Source organism: Lycium ferocissimum, unplaced genomic scaffold (assembly GCF_029784015.1).
Source record: "Lycium ferocissimum isolate CSIRO_LF1 unplaced genomic scaffold, AGI_CSIRO_Lferr_CH_V1 ctg7327, whole genome shotgun sequence".
NCBI lineage: Eukaryota > Viridiplantae > Streptophyta > Magnoliopsida > Solanales > Solanaceae > Lycium > Lycium ferocissimum.
In genome coordinates this window covers 32,309-54,341 of record NW_026726733.1, presented here as the reverse complement: position 1 = coordinate 54,341, position 22,033 = coordinate 32,309, and the positions used below count along the sequence as shown (strand labels likewise).

Below are 22,033 nucleotides of genomic sequence, written 5' to 3'. Positions count from 1 at the left end.
ACGAGAGAGAGGATTTCCCCGGGGTACGCCGCCTGTTACCGCGAGAGGAGCACCATGTCAGCCCGGCCACCCCGGAGAGTGCTACGGATTTCTTTTGATCCGGTCACCCGGAGCCGGATTTGTCCGATCATCTATACCCCTCCGATTCGGGGACAAGAAAGTGATAGCGTGAGGTTGTGCAGGTAGGGGAGCGTACGCACGAGGATGATGGCAGGGACACACCGCACGGCGCCCTCCCTGTGTCGACCCGAAATTGATTATTTTATAAGTATATGAGCTTCCTAGAATTTCCCATGCGTATGTATGATTTCCGTAAGATATTATCCAAGGACAATAATGGCGACCGAAATGTCCCCCGCCTCGGTATCAATCTAGAAACCCCGGATGGAAGATAATTATGAGTACAAGTGGAAATAGATATCGAGGAACTCGAAGGGCAATACGGTAATTGTGTAGTTTGGACCGGGTGGGGACCCGCTACGAAAATTTCGAAAAAATTTATTAAGGTGCTAAACGGCCCTAAATTACGTGGCAAAGATCGTGTGAGGCATTGACGCAAGTTGATATTACCGATAACGCATCGAATGTATGGAAGTTTCCGAAGTTAAGCGAGCCGAGACCGCAGCAATCTCGGGATGGGTGACCCCCCCCGGAAGTACGTCAAGAATTTTTTCACAAATATGGATATGGAGACTAAATGAGAATTTGGGGTAACTTTGGAATTTGAATATGTGGAATAATTGAGGTCCCGAAAAGGTTACACCGATTAAGACAAGACGAGATCGTAGAAGCGTAACGAAAAGCGCACGGTCCCGAAACCGCAGCAAATTTGAATGGCGATTGGAAATGTTGGTAAGTAGGACGACGAGGAAATCTTCGTAAGTCTCTCGAAGTATAGTAAAGGTAGTTCGATTCTGATCGCGATTCTGTATGCCATATTTCTGCGCCCCTGTTTTCGGTGAAGCTCCGTTTACTACACCCCTGTGCTTCTGAATCTCATTACGTCTCTGTTTGATATACCTCTATACGTCCGACTCCGATCATAATTCTGTCCGATATACTTTGGTACGTCTGATTCTGACTTCAAATCTGTCTGATAAATCTCTCGCACATCCGCCTCGATATGACTCGTTCGATATATTTACGTATGTCCGCCCTCGATCGCGGACCGTCCGACATACGTCCGTACATCCGACCTCGACCGCGAATCCGTCCGGGGTATACGTGTCTATACGTCCGACTCGATTTCAAATCGGTCCGATAAATTTCTATACGTCCGACTCCGATTCGCATTTGTCCGATATAGTCCCGACCTATTTCTATGTGTCCGATTCCCCGACTCACGGATTTAGCCGATATAGTCCAGTGCACCTGACTCTGAATATGGGTTTGTCCGACATGCTTCTGTGCGTCTGGCTCGATCATGAATCTGTCTGGTACAACGTATGATTACGATTCTGTCTGCTACGCTTCGTACTTCGATTCGGATGCTTTAATACTACGCCGGTTATGGAAACTTGAATCCAATGGAAAAGGCCAAATTTGGAATTTTGGATGCATAATTGTGATTTGTAAGAATAAGGCTATGCTTTGATTTTATGTGGTGTGTATGTCGTTACTTATGGAAAATATTGACACGAGAACATTGGAGAAGGCCAAGGGCAAAATTGGAATCTTGAAAATTTATTTCGGGAATTTGCGAAATACGATTCCTAGCCAATTGGGCTCAAAAAAAAAAAGAGAAAAATTGGGCCCAAATTAATGGGGTGGCCGGCCAAAGCCTTGGCCCAAGCCATGCATGTGGTGGTCACATGACCACTTAATGATAATATAAGAGATAATCATGCATGAATAACTATAGAAACTTCAAGAAAAATTGAGAAAAAAAAAAAGAAGAAGGCTACGGCTAAGAGGAGGAAGAAGAGAAAAGAAAAGAAAAAAATTCTTGGAGCTTCAATCTTGACTCAAAAATCTTGTTCTTCGCGAATTCTTAACAAGCTTGAGGTGCTCTACGACATAGTATAATTGGTTTGGAGAAAGAACTCCGTTGGCGGAAAGTTGAAAATTCAAGAAAAAGGTAAGATTCTTGTGTTTTAAGTTATGAAATGAATTTATATGTTATGATGATTAGAATTAGACGAGAATTATGAAAGGGTGACGTGTGTGTGCATGGCGTGTGTGTATATGGAATATGGATGTGGCCGTGAGCCACTTGATGTGGAAAAGAAGTGAGTTTGATTTTATTTAGTTTGTTAATTGTGTTGTTGTGACGTTTGTAATGAAAAAGAAAGGTTTAATGAGTTAAGTTGGTGTTGAAATTGGTTTTATGTTGTTATGAGAAATTATGTGATTTTTATGTAGTTTTCATATAATGATGAAAGTGAGAACTTAGATGTGAATTGTGATTATGGGTTATGGAAATGGAAGATGGAAATATGTTATGGATATTTATGTTGAAAATTTGAAATTTTGGATAACTTATGGTTTGATGGAAATCTTGTATGTTTTGTAGAATAAGGTGAAATGTCCTTGGGTCGTATTTGAATGGCCTTGAATTAGTAGACAAATATGAAAATATCGATATTGGATGAAAAGTGTGAAGTTAGAACGGAAGTTGAAGTATTATGTTGAAAGAAAGACTATTTGTGTTCATATGTGCTTTGTAGCGATTATTGATGTTGTTGATGTTGTTGTTGGGTTGGTTGTTGTTATTCGAGCCGAGTTGAATCTCGGGGATGCTATATTTATAGGGGAAGTCTTTGCCGAAATTTCGGTAGCCAAATAGAAACCAAGACTTAAATGCTAACTCTCATGAATAGAATCGGTAAAGGTGACCATTTGCGATTCCGGACGAAACGGGAATTGAGCTCAAGCGAGCATAAGGCACCCGTGAGGTATGTGAAGCTATCCCTCTCCTTCTTTTGGCATGTCCTAGGTATACTAGGCTTGAATTTGAGCCTCGGGGGTTATTTTGTTCATCGAAACTCGATTCTGAAATTGAGCACTATTCATTCAGTGCGATTGAACTAGAATGCTTATATCTTGTTGGAAAATGCTCAAACGCCCGTAACTTGCAGGAATGTAACCGAATTGTCTTGAAACTACCATAAATGACTCTATTAAGTAATGTATTATTTTCTAAGGCTTTTCTAAAACCGCTCCGAAGGGGGGTGATGTATTATTTTCTAAGGCTTTTCTAAAACCACTCCGAAGGGGGTGCGTACAAAAGGGAGTGTGATATTTTATAAAACTTTTTAAAACCATTCCGAAGGGAGTGTGATATTTTATAAACTTTTCCAAAACCACTCCGAAGGGGTGTGAGATTTTATTATTCTTACTACTACTATTATTATGCCCGATGGGGCTAGTATTAGTATTATGTCGCGAGTGGCATGCCCGATGGGGCCGGGGGTAGCCGTATGCCGCGAGTGACATGCCCGGGGGCTAGGATTATGTCGGGGCCGCATGTCCGATGGGGCCGGGATAGACGTATGTTGGACCGGCATGCCCGAAGGGGCCTTCATTTTATTCGGAACCGGCATGTCCGAAGGGCCGGGATAGACGTATCTGCCGGAACCGGCACACCCGAAGGGGATTATTGATATTATTATCATTGTTATTACTATTGTTATTACTATTATTGTTATTATTATTAGGCCGGAAGCGGCCGTCCGAAGGGACTATTTTATTTAAATATTTAATTCATGTCAGGTAACCTAAACTTGCTTACTGTTGTACTTTCCTATTTCTTGCTTCAGTGATGCTTTACATATTCAGTACATATTCCGTGCATCGACCCCTTTCTTTCGGGGCGTTGCGTTTCATGCCCGCGGAGTTCGGGACGCGACCCGTGTGATTTGCCGCTAGGGAAGGAGTATTGAGAGTCGAACGACTTCTCTTGCTCCGGAGGCTGTTCGTTTTGGTATAATGTTGTGTATATATTTGAATATAGTGAGGTCATACTCTTTAGAAGTCTGCGCGAACAGGTGTGGGAGTCATAGTTCTTGTTTGGCCATGTCGGCCATTATTTTGTTGTACAGAAATGGCGGAGGCCCTTTTGGCTCGCCTTGTTTTATGTCGTATGTATATATATCATGTTTTGAGATGCCTCGAGCTACGTGTCGATTTTGGTATTTCATTTACAATTTTCAATTCTCGTTTTAAGGAAAAAAAAAATTTGAGTCGACGTTTAAGGGTTCGCTCGACTCTGATGAGAGTCGGGTGCCCGCCACGCCCTGACGAAGGTTGGGGTGTGACAAAGTGGTATCAGAGCAGGTCAGTCCTCGGTATGTTCGCAGACTGTGTCTAGTAGAGTCTTGTTTATCGGTGTGTTGTGCACCACATCTATAAACAGGAAGCTACGAGACATTAATAGGGTGTCATTCTTTCTTTCATGGTGTAGATCGTGCGTATAGAGCGGTGTTGTACATAAAGTCCCTAATTTAATGATCTTATGTGCTTTCAGTAATGCCGCCTAAGAAAGGTAAAGCGACGGCGGCCCCGAAGGGCAAAGCGAGTTTTGCGGATGAGGCGATTAGCCAAGCCCCCGGTGTCTACTAGAGCTCGGACTTATGATTGAAAATAGGTACTATTCGGAATACGCATCCGGCCCGAGTCCTCCCACCTCCCCATCGCCGGAGGGAGGCGAGAGAGGCACCGACCCGGCCCCGGCTCCGGTCCCGGCACCGCATCTCCGGCCTCTCGGTCGGATGCCCGGCGTCGGGAGATCGGCGAAATGAAAGATGCCATACGTTTGTTAACTCGGATGCTTGCTACTCGGCCGGACAACGAGTAGGAGTTACGAGTATCCCGATAGGCTGCTAGTGCGAGCACGGGATTTTCTTACATTGAGTCCCCCGAGTTTAAGGGCACGGACCCTAATGCGATCCTCGAGAGTTTATAGATGGTATGCAGCGTACTTTGAATATAATGAAGGCATCAGCTACAGAGTCGGTTGAGCTAGCTGCTTATAGGTTACAGGGCATCGCAATTAATGCGGTACCAGTCATGGAGATTGTCGAGAGGTAGTGACGCCCTTCCGCCGACGTGGCGGGGAATTCTCGGACGCCTTTTTGCGTCATTATATGCCACCCGAGTTGAGACGAGCAAAGGTTGATAGATTCCTTAAACCGCGACGGGGTGGTATGACGGTGAGAGAGTATAGTGTGGAGTTCGACTCCTTAGCCTGTGGGTATGCCCCCACTATTGTGCAGGAAATGGAGGATAGAGTTCACCGGTATGTAGCGGGATTGGACTCAGAGTTGCAGGAGATGTGTATGCCAGTGGCAATGCAGCCGGGCATAGATATAGCTCGTATTCAAGCTTATGCTCAGGGGGCAGAGGATCGTAAGCGCCAGCGAGAGGCTATTTCAGAGCCGAGTGGCAGCCAGCCCAAGAGGGCCAGGACAGAAGGTCGGGGTAAGGGTTCCACCAGCGAGAGCAGACCCCAGTATAGTGCACCTTCGCAATTTCGTGGACCTCAGCGGGGTAGAGAGACATTCCCTCGGCAGGGACAGAGTTCGTCTTATGCGTCAGGTTCTCAGCAGCAGGCATGGTCGGGGCAGGAGGCGATGGCCCCTCCTCGATGTGCGAATTGCGGAAGACGTCATGTGGGGCAATGCCGACGGGGTGTGTGTTATACTTGTGGTGATCCGACACACTATGCTAGAGAGTGTCCACAGGGAGTGGGCCATACTGCTCCTGGAAATTCGGTAGCCGCGTCGTCACCTTCGGTAAGAGCCTCCGAGACAGGACCTCAGACTTCTTCTGGTCGAGGTAGGGGCAGAGGTAGAGCACCTAGTCCCAGTGCAGGACCCCCACATCGTATCTATGCACTAGGCGGGAGACCAGGTCCCGAGGCACCGCAGGATGTACCACCAGGTAATATAAATTCTGCAGTTGATTGTTTTAATCGGTGAATGATTTATGCGTACTGTCTCCTAAAGAACCTTCCCCAAATTGCTTGTAAGACCTATAAGGCTAATTTAACATTCGAGGACGAATGTCTTAAAGGGGGGGAGGATGTTACATCCCGTGTTTTTGTGCATTCGGAAAATTTGGGCATAATTGTGATTTGTAAGAATAAGGCTATGCTTTGATTTTATGTGGTGTGTATGTCGTTACTTATGGAAAATATTGACACGAGAACATTGGAGAAGGCCAAGGGCAAAATTGGAATCTTGAAAATTTATTTCGGGAATTTGCGAAATACGATTCCTAGCCAATTGGGCTCAAAAAAAAAAAAGAGAAAAATTGGGCCCAAATTAATGGGGTGGCCGGCCAAAGCCTTGGCCCAAGCCATGCATGTGGTGGTCACATGACCACTTAATGTTAATATAAGAGATAATCATGCATGAATAACTATAGAAACTTCAAGAAAAATTGAGAAAAAAAAAAGAAGAAGGCTACGGCTAAGAGGAGGAAGAAGAGAAAAGAAAAGAAAAAAATTCTTGGAGCTTCAATCTTGACTCAAAAATCTTGTTCTTCGCGAATTCTTAACAAGCTTGAGGTGCTCTACGACATAGTATAATTGGTTTGGAGAAAGAACTCCGTTGGCGGAAAGTTGAAAATTCAAGAAAAAGGTAAGATTCTTGTGTTTTAAGTTATGAAATGAATTTATATGTTATGATGATTAGAATTAGACGAGAATTATGAAAGTGTGACGTGTGTGTGCATGGCGTGTGTGTATATGGAATATGGATGTGGCCGTGAGCCACTTGATGTGGAAAAAGAAGTGAGTTTGATTTTATTTAGTTTGTTAATTGTGTTGTTGTGACGTTTGTAATGAAAAAGAAAGGTTTAATGAGTTAAGTTGGTGTTGAAATTGGTTTTATGTTGTTATGAGAAATTATGTGATTTTTATGTAGTTTTCATATAATGATGAAAGTGAGAACTTAGATGTGAATTGTGATTATGGGTTATGGAAATGGAAGATGGAAATATGTTATGGATATTTATGTTGAAAATTTGAAATTTTGGATAACTTATGGTTTGATGGAAATCTTGTATGTTTTGTAGAATAAGGTGAAATGTCCTTGGGTCGTATTTGAATGGCCTTGAATTAGTAGACAAATATGAAAATATCGATATTGGATGAAAAGTGTGAAGTTAGAACGGAAGTTGAAGTATTATGTTGAAAGAAAGACTATTTGTGTTCATATGTGCTTTGTAGCGATTATTGATGTTGTTGATGTTGTTGTTGGGTTGGTTGTTGTTATTCGAGCCGAGTTGAATCTCGGGGATGCTATATTTATAGGGGAAGTCTTTGCCGAAATTTCGGTAGCCAAATAGAAACCAAGACTTAAATGCTAACTCTCATGAATAGTAACCGGTAAAGGTGACCATTTTGCAGATTCGGACGAAACGGGAATTGAGCTCAAGCGAGCATAAGGCACCCGTGAGGTATGTGAAGCTATTCCTCTCCTTCTTTTGGCATGTCCTAGGTATACTAGGCTTGAATTTGAGCCTCGGGGGTTATTCTGTTCATCGAAACTCGATTCTGAAATTGAGCACTATTCATTCAGTGCGATTGAACTAGAATGCTTATATCTTGTTGGAAAATGCTCAAACGCCCGTAACTTGCAGGAATGTAACCGAATTGTCTTGAAACTACCATAAATGACTCTATTAAGTAATGTATTATTTTCTAAGGCTTTTCTAAAACCGCTCCGAAGGGGGTGCGTACAAAACCACTCCGAAGGGAGTGTGATATTTTATAAAACTTTTTAAAACCATTCCGAAGGGAGTGTGATATTTTATAAACTTTTCCAAAACCACTCCGAAGGGGGTGTGAGATTTTATTATTCTTACTACTACTATTATTATGCCCGATGGGGCTAGTATTAGTATTATGTCGCGAGTGGCATGCCCGATGGGGCCAGGGTAGCCGTATGCCGCGAGTGACATGCCCGAAGGGGCTAGGATTATGTCGGGGCCAGCATGTCCGATGGGGCCGGGATAGACGTATGTTGGACCGGCATGCCCGAAGGGGCCATCATTTTATTCCGGAACCGGCATGTCCGAAGGGGCCAGGATAGACGTATGCCGGAACCGGCACACCCGAAGGGGATTATTGATATTATTATCATTGTTATTACTATTGTTATTACTATTATTGTTATTATTATTAGGCCGGAAGCGGCCGTCCGAAGGGACTATTTTATTTAAATATTTAATTCATGTCAGGTAACCTAAACTTGCTCATTGTTGTACTTTCCTATTTCTTGCTTCAGTGATGCTTTACATATTCAGTACATATTCCGTACTGACCCCCTTTCTTCGGGGGCTGCGTTTCATGCCCGCGAGTTCGGGGACGCGACCGGTGATTCACCGCTTAGGGAAGGCCGGTATTGAGAGTCGACGGCTTCTCTTGCTCGGAGGCGTTCTCGTTTTGGTATAATGTTGTGTATATATTTGCAGGTCATACTCTTTAGAAGTCTGCGAACAGTGTGGGAGTCATGGTTACTGTTTGGCCATGTCGGCCATTATTTTGTTGTACAGAAATGGCGGAGGCCCTTTTGGCTCGCCTTGTTTTATGTCGTATGTATATATATCATGTTTTGAGATGCCTCGAGCTACGTGTCGATTTTGGTATTTCATTTACAATTTTCAATTCTCGTTTTAAGGAAAAAAAAATAAAAAATTTGAGTCGACGTTGGAGCCGTGTGTGTAGTGTTGTATAAATGAAATGAGTTGAATTTTATGTTACATTCTAGTTGTAGTTTGGTAGAATTTATATTGGAGATGGAAGTTGAATAAATTGGGTTGAAGATGGAAACATGTATGTTGGCCGTGAGCTATGAAAAGGTTGGAATAAAAATGAATTGTCTTGTTTGATAAGTTAGTTGTGTTGTGATGATTTTTATAACATGAATAAAGGTTTAATGGGTAGAGTTAGTATTGATTTGAAAGTATGAAGTTGAAATGAGAATTATGGCATTATGTTGGAAAGTAGGCATATTGTGTTGATTGTTGTTGTTGTTGGTCTTGTTGTTGGCTTGTTGTTGGTTAGTTTGAGCCGAGTTGAATCTCGGGGGTGTCATATTTATAGGGGAGGTGCTGCCGGAATTTCGGTGGCCAAGTACTAACCAAAGTTGAAATGTTAACTTGCATGAATAGTAGCTGGTAAAGATGACCGTTTACGGTTCCCAGAAACCAGAATTGAGACTTAAGGAGCGTAAGGGCCTGACCAAGGTATGTAAAGCCTTCCTATCTTTCTTTGGCATGTTACGAATGTAACGAGGCTTGGGCGACCTTGATTGCACTTCGCGACTCACAATCCAAGATTGAAAATAGCTTGAGATCATTAAATAAGGTTGAATTATTCCTTTATCTTTCGTCGACGAAACAAACTATATGTATGTAACTTCCATAAACGGAGTTGGAACACCTTATAATGATTATTGGACGACTCACTAGGATTATTATCTATTATTTATGTATATCATCGTGATCGGTCGAGTGGGCCCACAAACCACGATACTCACCGTATGGCCCAAATCGATTTATTTGTTCGTTCTTCATAGGTACTTTTTAATTATGTTTCGTCAGCTAACTAATACGTATTATGATTATCTTGAATCTTGATATCGGTCGACATACGGGACGATTACGGATGCTACATTCGACATAATCGACTCGCCTTGATCGACCTACCTTAGAAATATTTCGGTTTCATTAAGTACGTATGTCGGTACGTACATGTATATATGGTTTCTCGTGGATACGGTCGTGGATGTCTCGATACTTCCTTATTGCGCCGGGCAGTGCATGGTTCGTGCACTTCAGCATTGTTCACGCGTCCCTCGGATGTGCGGGCCGGGATACGTATGTATCGATTATGATGCGATGCGATTATGTGATATTATGGGGATGGCGGCGGGATGGCATTTGATACGATTACGTACGTACGCGCGTCCGTCTTACGAGGGCGGGTTGCGATACCGCGTCCTTATTAAAAGGGCGGGATGCGATTTATGATGTGTATGTACGTATATACTTATGACTGCGTAAATGATGCGAAACTACGATTTGGATAAAGATGCATGCATGTATGTGCAACGTATGTCGATTCGGACCGATTACACATGCCATCATGCCAGTTATCTTGCAAAATTGAGAGCATTGACGACACCTACGTACCTACGAATTACGATTACGTCGTACGCTCACCAAGTTTTGACTCGGCTATGGATGCGATTCGTCGTTACGGTTTTACGTATTCGATTACGATTATGATTATGTATGTTACATTTCTTTTACATACTCGGTACACTTTCGTACTAACTTGTTACGGGGGCGTATTTACATGCCCACGAGTACGGACGCACCCCGCGTGATACGCCAGGTCTAGGACTTCGGTCTGTTGTTTAAGCTACGCTTTGATCGGGCCCCGTGCTTTGGTATATATCTTCTTTGTTCATATGTTACGTATGTATGACTATTTGGGTACGGCGGGGCCACTGTCCGTCTTCGACTACGATACGTATGTTAAACTGTAGACTGTCGTGGGTTTGTGGGTTGTCATTGGTCAGGTACGTATGCTCGAGTTTGCGACTCTGTCTGCTATGATAGCCCTAACGGCTTCTGTACAGGTTTCAGTATGTATATATGCATATGTATGTTTGTGCGAAGTATCGTATATCCGTATGAATTTATGTATGTTTAAATGGAATTGGCGGTTGGTACGCCTAGTTTGTGAGTAGGTACGTGTGGGTGTCAGTTAGGACACCGATCACGGACACGGGGCGGGTCGTGACAAAAGTGGTATCGAAGCGGTCGGTTCTCGGAATATGCAACGGGCCGTGTCTAGTAAGAGTCTTGTTTATCGGTGTGTTGGGCCACATGCATCCCCCTTAAACGGGAGGCTACGGGACATCTAGAGATGTAATGTTACCCTCTCTTTGACTCTTAGATCGTGCGTTAGAGGTTTGTATTGTTAGGATGGTTCCTACTTAACGGGTATTTGTTAATACTGAGCGAGAGCTCACGAAAAAACATCGACGTCCGGCATGTTGGAGATTATTTCGACTTTGCACACTGCGGGTGCATTGTAGGTTGATAAAGATGAAGAGGGTGGTTTCGCGAGGGGGGACGGGGGTGCGAGAAGGCCCCCGGGGGATGTCACCGAGGGCGATGGCGGAAGCCCCGGTTACTCGATTGAAGACGGATCCTTCGGAGGATCCCCGGAGGAGCAGGATACGATCTGGATCCGTCGGAGGACCCGGCCCGATTCCTCCGGAGTCTCCGATTTCTAGAGCGAGGATTCGTGGAGGATGGCTACGGCACGAGGATATCTCGGAGGATGCGGCGATGACCTCAGGGCTTCTTCCTCCCGCGGAGGATAGTTGTGAGACGGGTCCCGCCGGGCCTTCGCCCGGGACGACGGAGGAGAGGATTTCGGGCTACGCCGGTTGTTTCGAGAGTGAGCACCCGCTCCGGCTACCTCGGAGGGAAGTGCTACGGATTTCTCTTTGATGCGGTCGCCGGTGAGCGGGATTTGTCGATGCATCCTACCCGGGATTCGGATGCGGTGATAGCGGAGGCCGGGTAGGTAGGGAGCGAGACCGAACGAGGATGATGGTGGACACACTCACGAGCGGCTCCCGGAGTCGGACCGAAATTGATTATTTTATATGTATATGAGCTTCCCGAATTTCCTATGTATATGTATGATTTCGTAGTAATTATTGCACAATGGTAAAGATAAACCGAAATGTCCCCGCCTCCAGTATCAATCTAGAAACCCGGACAAAGATAATTACGAGTACAAGTGGAAATAGATATTGAGGAATACGAAGGGGCAATATGGTAATTGTGTAGTTTGGGCCAAGGGGACCGTACGAAAATTTCCGAAAATTTATTAAGGTGCTAAACGGCCCTAAATTACGTGGCAAAGATCGTGTGAGGCAATTGACGCGGATATTACGATAACGCATGAATGCATGGAAGTTTTGAAGTTAGCGAGACCGCAGCAATCCTGGGATGGGTGACCCACGGGAGTACGTCAAGAATTTTTCACAAATATGGATATGGAGACTAAATGAGAATTTGGGGTAACAAGTGGAATTTGAATATGTGGAGTAATTAGAGATCCTAAAAGGTTGGAATTAAGACAAACGAGATCGTAGAAGAATGAAAAGCGATACGGTCCCGAAACCAAAGCAAATTTGAATGGTGATTGGAAATGTTTGTAAGTAGGATGACGAGGAAATTTACGTAAGTCTCGGAGTATAGTAAAGGTAGTTCGATTCGATCGCGATTCGGCGTATGCCATATTTCGCGCCCTGTTTTGGTGAAGTCGTTTTACCACACCACGTCTTCTCGAATCTCATTACGTCTCCGTTTGATATACCTCTACACGTCGACTCCGATCATCGTAAATAAGATATACTTTGGCACGTCTGATTCGACTTCAAATCGTCGATAAATCTCCCGTACATACCGACTGCGACATTTCTGTCGATATATTTACGTATGCTCGCACGATGGATCCGTCCGACATACGTACGTACATCCGACCTCGGATCGCGAATACGTACGGTATATGTGTCTATACGTCGAGCTACGATTTCAAATCGTCCGATAAATTTCTATACGTCCGACTCGATTACAGTATTTGTCGACCTATTTCTATGTGTACGATTCTCGACTACGGATTTAGCGATATAGTCCAAAGCACCTGACTACGAATATGGGTTTGTCGAACGCCCGTGCGTACGGCTACGATCAATACGTACGGTACAGCGCCTGTGATTACGATTCGTAACTGCGTCGCTTCTCGTACTTCGATTCGGATGCGACCGTTCGACATACCTACTGATCTTCAGCTCGACAAATATTCTATTCACCCTATATCCGATTTAAAATCATATGGACCGGCCCAGACTAATAAGGACCCCCGAACATACTAATGCGGTGATATCGAAGAATGACGAAGGAGTTGGAAAATGAAGATCCTTGCAAGTACTCGACCAAGTGCAGGTATGTAGTTGTTAGAGGACCTCCCCTGCTCATTTTGACCTACCACAAGGTTGATTTAACATTCGATGAACTCGAATGTTTTAAAGGGGAATGATGTTACATCAGGCATTTTTGCGTATTCGAAAGTTTGGAAGTAACCTTGACTTACAAGGAATAAGGTTATGTTTGGAATTTTTTTTAATAGGTATGCCCGGTTATGGAAACTTCGAATGCGGAAACAATGGAAAAGGCGTAAGGGCAAATTTAGAATTTTGGAAATTAGTTTCGGGGAACTTCAAAACAAGGTTATAAAGCAATGGAGAAATCAAAAAAAAATAAGAAAGTAAGTCCCAAGAGTATGGGTGGCGGCACAAGGCCAAATCCATAATTAATTATTCTTCCATGTGCTAAATGTGATATTAAAGGAGCAAGAGATATATATATTCATCAAGAAGTTTCAAGAAATCAAAGAAAAATCAAGGAGAAAAAGAGAAGGCCTTTCGGTAGGAAAGGAGAAAGAGAGAAAAGAGAAATTTTCAAGCCTTCAATCCTAGTTCAAAAATTGTAATTTTCATATATTCTTAGTGAGCTTAAGGTGCTCTACAAGTTGATATAATTTTCAAGTCAAGGGGGTGCTTGTTTTGGCAAGAAGAAGCTATTGGAAAAGGTAAGAATTTCATGTTTTCTTTCATGTTATGGAAGGTTTATGGATGTTAGAATAAAGTGGAATGGTATGGAAATCATGGAATTGTGTTTGTGAGTGTGTTAGCCGTGCATGTGTGGGTGTGTTGTAGTGGAACATAGTAGTTGTATGAAGGAAAATTGTTAAAATTGTTAGTATGTTGATTATGTTGTTATGGTCTTATGAAATAAATGAGAAGTATGAAGAGTTTGTGTGTTGTGAGTGTTGGGCCGTGTGTGTGTGTGTGTGTATGTGTGCATGTGCATGGTCGTGTATGGAGCCGTGTGTGTAGTGTTGTATAAATGAAATGAGTTGAATTTTATGTTACATTCTAGTTGTAGTTTGGTAGAATTTATATTGGAGATGGAAGTTGAATAAATTGGGTTGAAGATGGAAACATGTACGTTGGCCGTGAGCTATGAAAAGGTTGGAATAAAATGAATTGTCTTGTTTGATAAGTTAGTTGTGTTGTGATGATTTTTATAACATGAATAAAGGTTTAATGGGTGGAGTTAGTATTGATTTGAAAGTATGAAGTCGAAATGAGAATTATGGCATTACGTTGGAAAGTAAGCATATTGTGTTGGTTGTTATTGTTGTTGGTACTGTTGTTGGCTTGTTGTTGGTTAGTTTTGAGCCGAGTTGAATCTCGGGGGTGTCATATTTATAGGGGAGGTGCTGCCGGAATTTCGGTGGCCAAGTACTAACCAAAGTTGAAATGTTAACTTGCATGAATAGTAACTGGTAAAGATGACCATTTGCAGTTTTTGGACGAAACGGGAATTGAGACTTAAGGAGCGTAAGGGCACAACCAAGGTATGTAAAGCTCTTCCCTATCTTTCTTTGGCATGTTCTGAATGTAATAGGGCTTGGAAACGAGCCTTGATTGCACTTACTGCGACTCACAATCCAAGATTGAAAATAGCTTGAGATCATTCAATAAGGTTGAACTATTCGTCCTTTACCTTCTGTCGACGAAACAAACTATATGTATGTAACTTCCATAAACGGAGTTGGAACACCTTATAATGATTATTGGACGACTCCCTAGGATTATTATCTATTATTTATGTATATCATCGTGATCGGGTCCGAGGTGGGCCCACAAAACCCTGATACTCCGTATGGCCAAATCGATTTATTTACGTTCGTTCTTAACGGGTACTTTTTAATTATGTTTCCGTCCGCTAACTAATACGTATTATGATCATCTTCCGAATCTTGATATCGATCGACATCCGGGACGATTCTCGACTACGTTCGACATAATCCGACTCATTTGATCGACTGCCTTCGAAATATTTCGGTTTCATTAAGTCTCGTACGTCGGTCCGTATGTATATGGTTTCTCATGGATCTGTTCGTGGATGTCTCAATGCTTCCTTCAACGCGCCGCCGGGCCGGGTTACGTGATTCGTGCACTTCACCGCATTGTTCACCGCGTCCCTCGGATGTGCGGGCCGGGATCTGTCCGTATCGATTATGATCTCGATTATGTGATATTATGGGGATGGCGGCCAGTGATGGCATTTGATCCGTATTCTTCGGCCCACCGCGTCCCGTACTACGAGGGCCGGTTCATACTCGCGTCCACAGTGTACGGGATCCGATTTATGACGCGTACGTTCGTATATGCTTGGCGACTCGCAGATGTACGATCCGAAACTCGATTCGGATAAAGATCCGTCCGTCATATGTCCGCATGTCCGATTCGGACCCCGATTCTCCGTCCGTCATACTTCCGAGTTATGCTTCCTACCGAGAGCCCCGTTCGACACCCCTCCGTACTGTCCGATTCTCTGTTCGTACGTCCAGAAGTCCGACGCTATGGATCCGATTCTGTCCGCGCGTTTACGTATTCGATTCGATTATGATTATGTATGTTACATTTCCGCTTACCCCTCGGCACACTTTCATCGACCCCGTTCTACGGGGTCAGAGTTACATGTGCACAGTACGGACGCACCGCGTGATACGCCAACGGTCTAGGACTTGGTCACGCTGGGAGAGCCCTTTGATCCGGAAGTGAGAGCTTTTGGTATATATCTTCTCGTTGTTCATATGTTACGTATATATGACTATTTGGGTACGGCGGGGCGTCCCGTCTTCGACTACGTCTTTCGTATGTTAGAGGCACAGACTTGTACGTGGGTTTGTGGGTTGTCACCGGTCGGCACGTATGCTCGAGTTGCGACTCATGCTATGATAGCCACTAACGGCACGTACGTGGTTTCGGTATGTATATATGCATATATATGTTTGTGCGAAGTATCGTATATCTGTATGAATTTATGTATGTTTAAATGGAATTAGCCGGTTGGTACGCCTAGTCTGACAGGTAGGTACGTGTGGGTGTCCAGTTAGGACACACCCGATCCGGCTGCGGTCGTGACATGAGTATGACAATCGAGGTTGTGAGATAAGTCATAGAATCCTAAAGTGAGATATGATGCCCACGAATTCAATGATTCTAAGCATGGTTCCATTGGTGCTTCTTCTTATGTACACTCACCTTAAAATGTTAGTCCCTTCAATGTGAGACATGATGATTTGATTACTCCATAATGTCATCGGGGTTCCACGACCTTATGTCACCCCGACACGCCTATAGTTGCCCGTTAAAGCCCCAATGTATGTTTTGATGATGTAATGTATGTCTTGAAGATATAATGCATGTTTTGATGATATATGTGTATATACATAAATATAATGGTGCTAAATTATGATAGAGCCATGATATGCTTATAAGACAGTTAATAATCATAAGTCTATAAAATGTATGATGATGAATGCATAGTATGTATAATGATGAGATTATGACATGAATGATGATGAATGTGTGATGTGTGATGATATGATTCCACCGTACCGAGAAAAGGGCGGACATGACCACCACCAGTGGGCTGCGTGCGACTACACCGTACCGAGAAAAGGGCGGACATGACCACGCGGTGGGGAAGTCGATGGGTACCGATGGGTACCGGACGTGAACTAACGATGATGATGTATGTATGATATGGTAATGCATGTATGATGTGATGATGTATGTATGATATGGTAATGCATGTATGATGCGATGATGTATGTCTGATATGCCAAGGTATGATAAGACGAGGTACACGCCATGGCAAAACTATATGATATGCTATGTGTAATATATGTACAACATGTATTCGGTCGAAGGTTATGTCCTCGTCTGCCATTATGACTCCTCTATTATATTTATTTCATTCATGCCTTACATACTCGTACAATATTAAATCGCGTCCTTTTCTTTGGACGCCGTGCTCATCGCCCACGGGTAGACGGGGAGACGGTACATGCATCCGGAGGAGGAGCTATTAGCGAGTTGCGAAGCCCTCCTTTATTCCGGGAGGTGCTATTTTGAGACATTATTTTGTGTACATATATTTTGGGCATGACGGGGCCCTGTCCCGTCCATATGTTCAGTGTTCTAGTAGAGGCTCGTAGATACGTATGTGTGGGTAGTATGGTGTCACAGTCCTTATGTATATGCACGTATGTATATTATTATTTTTAAATCCCAAAGGGGCTAATGTTTATAAAGTAAATATGTTTTAAATGAAAGTCGCCTTCTATGATCATGAATGATGAGAAATATGAACGAAGGCAAGATAAGTAATAGAATGAGTGGTGCTCGGTGGTTAGCCCCCGGTACCAGTCGCGGCCCTAGTCGGGTCGTGACAATATATAGATATATATATAGCGGGTTCAGTTAATTTTATTACTTATTCACATTTTCATAAACCCTAAGGACGAAAATCTTTTCTCCAAGTCTCCAAACATTAAGGTAAGAACATCTTTAACATTATTAATCAATCCTAGCATTAAACCCGTGATTCTTAACATGATTCTTAAATGAAAAACCTAGGGTTTGCAAAGTAATCCTTCTCAAAGTAACTCAAGCTAGGGTTTTGGGTGTTCTTAGCTAAGAAGGTGAATTGTTAGGATACGTAAGGCTTAATTAAGGAATGTCTCTTTTTGAAAACCTTATTTTGGAATGTATGTCTCTTTTTGAAAACCTTATTTTGGAATCTATGTCTCCTTTCCCAAAAGTTCTTTATTGAATAAAAAAATAAACTTTCTCATACTTTAGAACCCTATTTCATGATTTGATTGTGGTTGGTGTGCGTGAGGGGACAAGCCCACATTAAACCTTGATTGTATTATCCTCTATGTACATATATGAATCATAATCGTTTTCTTCTATAAGAGATGGTCAATAAGGACGGCTAAGGGTTGGTAATAATGTTTTCATATTGAACTATGACATTGAAATCTTGGTTAAAGAAGTGTAAACGTTTTCAAGACGTTCTTTGAAATGATTTATCTTTACGATATGGCATAATGAACTTTAATGCTAATTGATGGTGTGACTACTTTGAGACAAATTGTGAATTGACTACTATGCTATGAACTTTATTGTTGTGTTTGGCCTAGCTACTCGCGAGGAAGGATAGCCACTCGGGAGGAAGGGTAGCCACTATGGATCCTAGTGTGGTAATTGCCTATCCATTCGGGAGGAAGAGTGGCCACTACCGGGTTTGATACCCGGAGTGTGATTTATGCCTAGCTATTCGGGAGGAAGGATAGCCATCGAGAATTTCATATTCCAGTGTGGTGCGCTGAGTTTAGGGAACCTCTACGGTCATCCCTTCGATGTGATTGATTCTTGGGCCTGTATTGGTATGTGTGATATTCTTATTTTCTCATGGAACTGTTGTTAACAATCATGATCTATTTGAAAGGCATAATTGAAAGTTGTAACTTGACAAGAGGCTTTATAATCAGTTTTGATGATTCTTATTGAGATACATAAGTTGAATAACTGTTTTTATATTGATTTCACATGGGTTTCAGAACTGATTTCTTTAAGTATTATTATACTCTATTTTCGCATTACTTGTTGTCCCCGAGGCACACCTTTGAAGTACTCAGGCATACCATTATTGTTTCTGATGGTATGTTAGGTAACGGAGAAGAACAGGTTCTTGATACTTGTGCGCTTAGGAAGGACTTGCTGTTGCTGCCGACTTGGTGAGCCCACATGTTCATTCGTGGGACACCCTCATTATCTTTATTCATTATTTTATCATTTTAGCGGGCTGCGTCCCGATGTGTTAGACAATCATTCTTTATCTTAGAAGCTCCATAGTATACATTCTTTTGGGTAGTTGTCGAGTTGTTTAAATCTTGGGCATGTGATATGTTTAATTAAGTTTTATAACAATAAAGACTTCCGCTAATTTAATTCATATCTCATGATTCGTTTGAATTTATTCTATAAACTGTTAGAGGTGATTATTGAACCTGGCGGGTTCAAGTGTTATTATTGCATCTTTTAGGTTCTTTTGATGTTGTTCATGACGTCGGATGCCGGTCACGTCTAGGGTGGGTTTTGGGGCGTGACACAAGGCAAAATGTTTACCCGGCCCTGTCCCCTCATAAACTAATTTAGTTTCTACCAAGTTTGGCCAAATCTATTTATCCGAGTACCCTCTCGCCCAAACCCTTCCTCCATTATACTATCTTAGTATATATCTATCATATGATTATATGATAGATGTTTTTTGAATGAATGAACATGTTCCTTTATGATACTCTATAAGTATATTATACGTACCATATGGGTTTCATAGAGGGCTTGTGAGTGTTCTTGAAGAAATGAGAGTAGTCTTCTGTGATGCCATCATGGTATGTAAGAGATACCATGTTGGTATCATAGTTTTGGGGGCATCCGGGTAAATAGATTTGGAGATATAAAAGTAAGGGTCCAGGCTGGATAATTAATTTGTGTGCACTCGACACTTGTGTTCTCTTTCTCCAATAATTTATGCTCCGCCCAAATTTACGCCCAAATTTACCATGGGCCAATAGAATGATATAATCTATATGCTTTTCAAGAAATGGAAACATGCAGCTGTGTGTATCACATTTGTTTTTCCCAGTCATATTTGTTCTTACTTGCACATCTCTCACACATTGAAAATAGGTAAACTTACAGGAATAGCTATCCTTTAATAGATCCTTACCTCTAGTAGCTATCTTTTTAATATTACCAACCATAGCTACTATTTAATGAACATATGTATTTTAACGGGTGTATTTGTTTGTTTTCAAATACATAGTAATTTTTTTTTTGGCTTTGATATATTTCAGTGATTTTTTTTGCTATAATGTATTTTTGTGTCTTTTTTTTTTATGCATTTCAGTGATTTTTTTTTTGGATGTATTTTAGTGATTTTTTATTTTTATTTTTGACGTATTTCAGTGGCTTTTTTTAAATGTATTTCTTTGATGTATTTCAAATACATTGTGTACATTCCAACTACATATGAAGCCAAATACATTCAAATTTTCATGTATTTGAATGGATTTCAACAAATACATTCAGATACAAGACAAAAAAATTCAAATACATGATAAATGCATTAAAAAACAGTGTGTTTGGCTATTAACAAAATACACTAAAAAATACCCTCAAAAAATATAAACACAAATACATTCAAAAAATAGTGTATTTGTGAGATGTAGATTTTTTGAATGTATTTGTATTTGGCTTTTAACAAATATACACAAAAATATAAAAAATACACACGGCCAGATCTGAGACACCACCGCCACCAAAAACCCTAATCTCTCCATCACCACCAAAACCCTAATCTGAGACTCTACCACCACCAAAACCCTAATCTGAGACACCACCGTCTGCATCTTCTTCTTCCTCGCCAAGTCTTCATCGCCACCGTCTGCATCGTGTGCCATCTCAGGCCACTCAAACACCCGTTGATCACCGGATAGAGTGAAGAGAGAGGGGGGGAGGGGGTGAGCACAGAGGGAGAGGGAGAAGAGAGAGAGGGGCGGCGCATAAGCATCTGTATGCATACCCGCCCATTCACCTGCTTAACTTGATTAAATATTTAGTAGAGCCTTGACAATCTCCCTGTTTGGTTTTAGTCATGTGAAGACCATTGAAAGATGTTGTCCCGTACTGAAACTATGCCATTCACTTGACGAGAGAATATTAGGATTGATTTCTTGCATAGCAATCTGCTAACCTGTATTATGTTTATGTACTGAACTTAATATTTCCTTTGAATGATGCATTGATTAAGAAAAAGAAAAAAGATAGCATATGAGTTAGAAGAGAGGGGTGAGCACAGAGGGAGAGGGAGAAGAGAGAGAGGGGTGGTGCGGCCGTGGTGGTGGTGGTTGAGAATGGGGGAGAGAGATTTTTTAGGGTTTTGAGAAATAAAAAATCTGAAATGGATAGTAATTGGGAAAAAAAGAAAGATATATATGTTTGAGTATGTATTTTTGATATAGCTATCAATTGTAATTTAGAAAAGTTAATTAGCTACTAAATATAATTAAATAAAAAGATAATTAATATTAATAATTAGGTTTTCAAAGAAGCTACAATGAGTAAAAATTCCTTGAAAATAAAACCAGTAAAACATCACTCTCCTTATGCCTTTCTTTGGTGAATATTCACAATTGTTTTTTTATTTGGCCCACCATTAGTATCTTTGTTGAAATTTAACCAAAATGGCATTGCAATAACTGCCCTTCTTTGGGGTGGTCTTTAAATTTTCCCTCATATTTGAAATCTTTAAAATTTCTTTTTTTTTTTAGGTTCCGTGTTCGAACCCAAAAACAAAATTTTAAAAAAAATTCGCAAGGCAAGTTTAAATTTCGCTATATCTTGGACCGTATACTTTTGTTAAGGAATTACCAAAGTTATGTCGGACCGACATACTTATGCCTTGTATAGATTATAAGTATGCGGGTCCGACATAAATTTGATAATTCCTTCACAAAGTTATCGAACCGCATAAAAGTTTGCCCATTAAAAGTATGCCCCACCGCATAATCTTTGTGAAGGAATTATCAAAGTTATGCCGGACCCAAGCATACTTATGCCTTATGGGCGGACTTGGCATAAGTATCTTAGGGTCCGACATAACTTTGATAATTTTTCCACAAAGTTATCTTGTCCCGTAAAAGTTTGCCCATTAAAAGTATGCCTACACCCAAGATAACTTTGTGAAGGAATTATCAAAGTTATGCGGACCAGCATACTTATGCCAAGTCGCCCATAAGGCATTAGTATGCCGGTTAAAAGATAAAATTTGTAATTCTTAACAAAAGTATCGGTCCCAGATACACGCGACTCAAACCTTGTCTTGCGATTTTTTTTTTTTTTAATTTTTGCCGAGCGGGGGTTCGAACTCGGAACCCGCGCGAAAGCTCAAAGTTGCAATGCGAAGGGCAAAAATTAAAGACCAAAGAATATGAAAAAAAGGGGCATAATTTAAAGACCACAAATATGAGGGGCAAAATTTAAAGACCACCCCAAAAGAAGGGCAC

At 41.8% G+C, this 22,033-nt stretch overlaps 1 protein-coding gene across 1 annotated transcript in view; it reads left to right on the top strand.

Moving 5' to 3' along the window:
- The window catches only part of LOC132045626 (uncharacterized), a 28,987-nt gene extending 23,959 nt beyond the window's left edge, over positions 1-5,028 (top strand). Inside the window, exon 2 of the mRNA XM_059436212.1 lies at positions 4,936-5,028. Coding sequence (XP_059292195.1) covers positions 4,936-5,028 — 93 coding nt within the window. The remainder of the gene's footprint in view (positions 1-4,935) is intronic.
- The last annotated feature ends 17,005 nt before the right edge of the window (positions 5,029-22,033 follow it).